This window comes from Triticum dicoccoides, chromosome 1B (genome assembly GCF_002162155.2).
Source record: "Triticum dicoccoides isolate Atlit2015 ecotype Zavitan chromosome 1B, WEW_v2.0, whole genome shotgun sequence".
Lineage (NCBI taxonomy): Eukaryota > Viridiplantae > Streptophyta > Magnoliopsida > Poales > Poaceae > Triticum > Triticum dicoccoides.
Window position 1 is genome coordinate 50865895 of NC_041381.1, and position 7696 is coordinate 50873590.

At 41.9% G+C, this 7696-nt stretch overlaps 1 protein-coding gene across 1 annotated transcript; it reads left to right on the plus strand.

Moving 5' to 3' along the window:
* The first annotated feature begins 6 nt into the window (after positions 1–6).
* LOC119318357 (UDP-galactose/UDP-glucose transporter 5-like) lies at positions 7–6407 on the plus strand. The gene is made up of 11 exons (XM_037592904.1): positions 7–207; positions 1109–1222; positions 1297–1389; positions 1468–1533; positions 2130–2228; positions 4182–4261; positions 4764–4876; positions 5078–5166; positions 5482–5568; positions 5656–5724; positions 5812–6407. Exons 1-11 carry the CDS (start codon positions 79–81, stop codon positions 5923–5925), a joined length of 1053 nt encoding a protein of 350 aa, XP_037448801.1. The 5' UTR covers positions 7–78; the 3' UTR covers positions 5926–6407.
* The last annotated feature ends 1289 nt before the right edge of the window (positions 6408–7696 follow it).

Consider the following 7696-nt stretch of genomic DNA (forward strand, 5'->3'; position numbering starts at 1 on the left):
CTCCGTCCAGGCGCCGTCGCCGTCAATCGATCGCCCGAGCTAGCTAGCCAGGGCCCCTCCCCGATCTGCTCGTTGGCCATGGCGGACGAGCCGGCGCTGCCGGTGGCGGCGGGGAGGGACAAGGACGAGCGCCGCCGCTTGATAGGCAGGTGCGCGCTCGCCGTCGTCGGCATCATGAGCACCCTCCTCGTCTACGGCGTCCTCCAGGTCCGCCGCCTCACCGCCCGCTTCCCCCCTCTCCTCTGTTCGGGTCACTCCTGCCCAGGCTTTTCGCACCGAGGAGTGTGCCGCCGGGTGCAGTGATAGCGGGGGATTAGTAGCGATCTGTTCGTGTTTGTTTATTCCTCCCTCCGGCGAAATTCACGGTTCGAAATGGTGAGATTGCATTTGCTTCGGGAGTTAGCTGGCCAGTATAGCATGTACGGTGTGATTTCATTCAAAGGCTTCAGATTGAAAATGGAACTGCACAAATTGTACCGAACGATTGGGTGGTACTGGTATTGGTGAATGGCTAGTACTGTCAGTTCATTTTGCGAAGCATGCCTAGCTTGTATTCCATGGAAAATATCAGTGCTCTGTTCAGATAGGGATGGTGTTATGTACATGACCTAAAAAGTTCAGTTTTGACAGTAAAAGGAGAGTTTGGAGTATTCTTCCTTTCACTCCTTCAAGCATCTTTTGTTTCATTTCTCAGATCCAGATAAAAGAATATTCTCCATGATCATGTAGTTGTTAAAACACAGAGAATCCAGATAAAAGAATGTTCTCCATGGTCAGCTTGTTCCATGATAGTTCTTCTTAGTAATTTAGTTTGAACACATGTATTTATGGTTCCGTTCGCTGTTCAGACCGGATGCTGTGCAGCATGAACAGTTCAGGGCTGCCAAACTGGATAGTGTGGTTGAACTAAATCACGTCCTGTTACTTTGGGAATGGTGTATGTATTCACACGTCTGAACTCTGAACCCTTTGATGTGCGAGTACCACATCTCTTTGTTACTGTCAGTTACCTGTTCCTTAGCTTGCTTGAAACAAACTCATTTCTGCTTTACATGGCGTTGAATGGGCATAAAACACTAAATGGAGGGTTCTGGTCAATTTTATGCAGGAAAAACTCATGAGAGTTCCCTATGGAGCAGAGAAGGAGTTCTTCAGATACTCACTATTTCTTGTTTTCTGTAACCGTATCACCACATCCATGGTGTCTGCACTCGTGTTACTGGTATGGATCTTCCTATATCGCCTGTTCTACTTTTCTGAACCTGCCAGACTCCTAAATCGTGTATATTTATGCAGTCGAGTAAGAAGTCCACGGACCCAGTGGCTCCAATCCAGAAATACTGTGTTGTCTCCTTCTCAAACATACTAACCACAACTTGCCAGTACGAGGTTATGTATTAGTTTTGTATATCTGCTGTTGTTGGCTCCTATTGCTTCTGTACATAATACATGATGTGATTGTTTCAGGCCCTCAAGTATGTGAGTTTCCCTGTCCAGACACTTGCCAAATGTGCAAAGATGATTCCTGTTATGGTAATATCTTTTGTACTGTGACCTGTGAGCTAGCCTGATTTTCATAAGAGTATAGATGTCTCCTTTTCTTCCAAGTTAATAAACAGTGATCGGTGTATGGAACTTGTACATAGGCTAATTTGGTGCTATTGTTAAACTGAACCTATGTGAATAAAGTGGCTATCAAAGTTGGAAAAATAGTTTATAAGTTGCGTGTGAAAATTACTGTGCAAGATGATTCTGAGACTCCCAGTTCATCTGATACTACTATTTGGCTACTTTCATTCATCTCTCAGCCACTCCCTCCGTTTCTAAATGTAAGACTTTATAGAGATTTCAATATGAACTACATATGGATGTATATAGACATACTTTAGAGTGTAGATTCACTCATTTTGCTCCGTATGTAGTCCATATTGAAATCTCTAAACAGACTTATATTTAGGAACGGAGGGAGTAGATACTAAAGCATAGAAAATCAGGATTGCATATCAATCACCTTGAGTTTATATGTCTGGACGTGCTTTATTTTTTTGTTCCACAATTTATGTATTTTTATTTCATTTCCTGGATATCAAGCCTTGTTATGACCATTCTTTGATTTGATTGATTTGTAGATTTGGGGCACGATAATTATGAAAAAGAAGTATGGTGGAAAAGATTACTTCTTTGCAGTCATTGTGACCATGGGCTGCTCATTGTTCATTCTATACCCGGTAATCCAAATATCCCAACTCATTTCTCTGTATTGTTGAGCACCACATAGTTGCATGTTGCTTTATTCTCTAGTTGTCCATGTCTGGAAAATGTCATTGAGACTGGAGAATATAGAAATTTCATTTAACAACCAATACTGCATCTGCCATCTGCACACCACATTACCAATTTGGTAGTAATGATATATATGCTATAGGATTGAATTCAAAGAAGGATGGAGATTGGCTTGAAATATACCCCTATAAACTATCTTTTACCACTTCAATACAACCAATACTGAATGAAGTTTCACACAACAAGGGGGTACAAGCGGTAAAAGGTTCTAGAAAGAGGAGAAGGGGATACAATGAAGAAGAGGTCCAGGGAGGAAGGACTCAGGCACCGGGTTCTTCTGGCTCACCATCTCTCGATTGATGCCCTTATTTCTTGCCCTCCACCAGCTTAAATAGAGTTGCCTACCTTCATCTGGATCAGCACCATGGGCTTCTAGCCCCCTTGTCACTGCAGCCCATACAACTCTAGTGTTCAGATCACAGTAACTGAAGGATTAGCAACTCATGTGTTGTAATAAAGAAATCCATAGCATGTCCGTGTCATATTTGTACGTAAGGCCAACACTTCCCTGGCTTCCCACTTGCAAGCAGTTCACGAGAAAAACACATCATCTCTGCAAGAGCTTGTGAATTAATTCCAGCACCAGAGCTAGTTTTATGCAGGTCAAAATTGATAGCATTAGCAGCAAACACCTTCATGTTGTTTCCTCAAAGATTGCATCCCTTGCATACCCTGAAGTGGCGACCATGGCTCCTTAATGCACTCTTCTGAGACCGCCCTTGCTGTTTACAAGTACTGTTGGCGAATCCAAGCAGAGGAATACAAACCTCTAGGATCCCATTGCCTCTCTGAATGGAAACCAGTGGTAGCTCACATCTGTGTAATTAACAACAGACCTGAATTCCGCCTTGTACCCATCACAACTTCTATCATCTCCAAGAGTGAGTACATGACCAAGTTTGAAGTGAATGATCATCATTGAGCCGCTGGACATGTTGCTTCTCCACAGTCATTAGATTTGGCGGTGACGGTAGTGAGAATCCTTATTGGGAATAGCCTAATGGACATAGCTGTATCCAGCTTGATGATGTTGATGACACTGATGGCACCGTTGTTGTCGAGCAGACCGCTTAACAGAGGTTGTGTGCGTACCAGACAGGGTTAGTAGCAAGGAAGATTACAGGTTTCCCAACTTGCAGTTACAGCCCAGCCTGAACTTCGGTACAAGAACTCCCTTGGTGATGGTGGTGTGGTGCTAATGCTGGTCATGTTAGAGGTGTGGAAGGGTGTTTAGATGGCTCTCATTGCATATGATGCAATCCCACTTCAATAGGTTCCTCTGGTTCACCTATGTCTTGACTGATGTGTCTGTTGCTTTCCCTCCACTAGTGTAAGTAGAATTGTGCGCCTTCACCTGCTTCAGCGGTATGGGTTTCGAGCCCCTTGTCGTTGTAGCTCATACAGCCAGATCCAGTGGCCCATACAGTTCACGGCACTATGTTAGGCAACATATTCTGTTACGGGGTTTTGGAAGCTGATAATAACGGCGTGTTTGGTTTTAGCCTAAGCTTGTCTTGCCAAATATTTGGCTAGCCAAAATTCTGGTCAAGGTTTTGCTAGCCAATGATTTGGCCAACTTTGTCAAGAAAGCTGAACTAGGGTGTGTAAAGAAGCATTGGCATGCCAAATTTTTTCCATGATTTCATACAAAAACCATGTTTTTTTTCATGACCAAAATATTGGCAGGGTAACTTTTGGCCACAATCCGAACATACCCTATTTACTTCATTTGGTAATTAGCCAATGCACCTGTGATATCCTTTGTATTTTGGAATGGTGCCTGAATCATATGGCGTGCCTGAAGTGATATCCTTTTCTTTCTGATCTCATGGATGCAGGCATCAATGGATGTTAGTCCACTTAATAAAGGCAGAGAAAGTACTGTTTGGGGTGTTTCGCTCATGCTTGGTTATCTTGGGTACAACTTCTTCTCTTCTTCTACTTAATTTTCTGCTTAGAAAGTAAGCAATAATATTTGAGTTCATGATATAATGTAATGGTAGCTCAGTTTTGTGAATTTTGTTGATTTCACAGCTCTATTTGACATGTAAGTCTGCTTTTAGTTTCTACCATGTTATTTTTTTATTGTATTAAGTAGCATTAGCTAGAACTATGCATACGAAATGCATGTATTGCTATGACTCATTGAGTATCTAAACTGCTGAGGAGATGGTGGTATTATAATTTTGGAGGTTGTTGCAGCTTTAGATTGGATGTAATCTAGTAAATTTCTAAAACATGAAAGTAGACAAGATCAACTTACTTTTTACAATTTCCCACTGGTCACTACTGTAGGGTGTGAGTGTGGGTGCAGTGGCGCACTATTCGCTTACAAGGTTTATTGCTTTCTTTCTTTGGACCAGTTTTCTTTCGCACCCTGGTTGTTATCTAACATGATCCTCCTTCTCTTGGATTTCTAGATTTGATGGTTTCACAAGCACCTTCCAAGACAAACTCTTCAAAGGGTATGAGATGGAAATTCACAACCAAATATTCTACACGACAATGTGCTCTTGTGTTATTAGCTTGAGTGGTAATTGCTTACTCAATGATTACTTGTGTCATCTTTTGATTATGTACCAAATCTGTTGCTATCAAAGTTTCTATTACTGGAGATTCTATCGAAGTTTTGCGTTAATCTGTTGCACCTAGTCTGTTACACCTACACTGTACAATACACTATTAACAGTTGCAATGAATAATTTATTTTTTTGTTATTTTTTTCCTTTCACAGGGCTTATTCTCCAGAATCATCTTCTTCCAGCTGTGGACTTTATGGTTCGTCATCCAGATTGCTTCTATGACGTCCTAATCCTATCCACTGTAAGACTTACCTTTTAACTCTTTAATCAAAATGCAATGTGCTTGTTCCTTTTTTTTACCCGAAGCACATCAATACAAGTCTGATGGATATTGGTGGAGGGAGAGAAAATCGCATTTTAGGAAATGAAAATAAACCGACATAAATATTGTGCGACTTCCTGTCTAGCACAATGTGAAATCTTGGACAAGTTGCAGTTGTAGCTATCTCAAATTACGCCCTCCTATGACCACAAATTGAAGCTGCACCATAAATGTTTGAATGGTAGATCCAAGATATCTTTTGGCCATGTGATTTAAACAACTTGTTCTCCCCAGGTTGCAACAGCTAGCCAGTTCTTCATATCCTACACTATCCGGACATTCGGGGCTCTCACATTCGCTACCATCATGACAACCAGACAGGTGGATATAGTTCTCACCAGTATTGAATGTTTGCACTTAAATCATTTTGACTGTTTCCTCACCGCAATTCAACTTGTGTTTCCGCAGTTGGTGAGCATACTACTGTCCTGCGTCTGGTTCGTGCATCCCCTTAGCTGGATGCAGTGGGTTGGAGCTGTAAGTTATCTATCACTGTCTCATCACTCGACTCATAACATTTTGTGTCTTTGTTGCAATTAAAAACGACACTCCATGCTATACCAGGCCATTGTATTCGGAGCCCTGTACGCCAAAACCTTCTCAAGAAACAAATCGCAGAAGGCCGCGGTCGCGAGCTCATCGTCGCAGGGTTCTGTGCCAAATGCTGCTAACAGTTGACCAGAAGAAATAACAAATAGGAACACGGAAGGTTTGATCCACTTGTCACTTTGCTGTACTGGATGAAAATTTTCATGTCGGAGGCGAGTGACAGGCATCCTAACAAATTGACTGAGAGAACAGATTGTAGAGTCATGCCTTGGCTCCGAATCATCAACCTGGGGAGCTCTGAAAGGCTTAGCTGAAGGCCCATTAGTTTGTTGATGCACAAGAGTGATCGGGGCTGCCGACATTTTTCTCTGAGGCCGTTCGCTGTTAGCTACAGTAACATAATGTTGTGATGTAAACTGTAAACCTGACGATTTACTCCATAGATGGAAAAAGTCTTTCCACCCATAAGAGGGAGGAAAGGCTGAGATTTTTGTGCGTGCAGCGCGTTACCTTGCACTGAATTTTTCATGGCTGATGGTGTGGTGTAGAGTTGGTCGTGCCATAGGACCGAGCGAATCACGTTCGCGAGATAACTGTGATTTTTCGTTTCATGGAGACTATATACATGCATGAATGGGCGTTAGCCATATAGAGCGCTTCAAAGAGAAGCATAGCTTGCGTGCATGTGAAGTGAAATTAAGCAGATTGATCGATCGATCGACCGACCTCACATGGTTTTGATGTCACAATACCACGGTATCGTTTAAATCTTGGTATCACTTGATATATGTTAAACCACCTTTGTAACTCGAGCAAAGTTTGATAACAAATTGTCGTTTAACATTAGGATCATAGCGAAAACTTTCGATCAAGCTCTGGAATGCTCAGGTTTTCCAGCATGTCATACGTTTTAATCGCGGGGCACTCAATGTTGTAGCCTCTTAGTTTTAGGTCTTAGTGAGACAAGACCTCTTTGAGCAGTGAGCACCTACATATACTTTGCTTTCTTAATTAGTGTAAAACAGAGTGGACAACTTGTGCGCAATCGTCAGGCGATGTGCATGCCATGTGAAATTTGAAACTTTTGTCACACAAATTAGGTCAGTTGATCTTTGCCTCTTTCGTCATCACACTAATAGAAAAGGGGGCATTGGTCCAGGCCGGGTCAGCCCATTAGTCCCGGTTCAACCCAGAACCGGGACCAATGGGGGCATTGGACCCGGTTCATGAGCCCCGGGGGCCGGGCGGGCCACGTGGGCCATTGGTCCCGGTTCGTCTGGACCTTTTGGTCCCGGTTGGTGGGACGAACCGGGACCAATGTGCCTTGCTCCTGGCCCACCACCATTGGTCCCGATTCATACCACCAACCGGGACTAAAGTGTTGGTCTTTGTTGCGGCCAGAGTTTAGTCCCACATCGCCAACCGAAGGGAGCTCACACCGATTTATAAGCCCCTCCCTCTCTGTCTTATTGAGCTCCTCTCGAAATGAAAATAGATGCCCTTATACAGGAAATTTGACCTAAATTCATACTGAATTTCTCTCTGAAGTTAGTAGAAAATTTATTATGAATTTATGTTGAATTTTCTCTATAAGCGCATCTATGCTCATTTCTGAGTAGTTTTTTATATAGTTTTTTTCTTTTCTGCTATATTTATTTTTTTCTATTTTTTTCTGAGTTGTAATAAGTCATTAAAAATAAAAAAGATTTAAGTAAAGTTAATCACAACTATTTTTTCTTTTATTTATTTCTGAGTAGTTTTTTATATAGTTTTTTTCTTTTCTGCTATATTTATTTTTTTCTATTTATTTCTGAGTTGGAATAAGTGAGTAAAAATAAAAAAGATTTTAGTAAAATTAATCACAACTATTTTTTCTTCTATTTATTTCTGAGTAGTTTTT

What these genes read in the sequence shown, in the direction of transcription:
- LOC119318357 (XM_037592904.1), top strand. Translation starts at nt 79, where the DNA reads ATGGCGGACGAGCCGGCGCTGCCGGTGGCGGCGGGGAGGGACAAGGAC. An exon ending in ACGTCCTAATCCTATCCACT is followed by an intron (nt 5,167 to 5,481) that starts GTAAGACTTACC and finishes TGTTCTCCCCAG; the next exon opens with GTTGCAACAGCTAGCCAGTT. An exon ending in CCATCATGACAACCAGACAG is followed by an intron (nt 5,569 to 5,655) that starts GTGGATATAGTT and finishes GTGTTTCCGCAG; the next exon opens with TTGGTGAGCATACTACTGTC.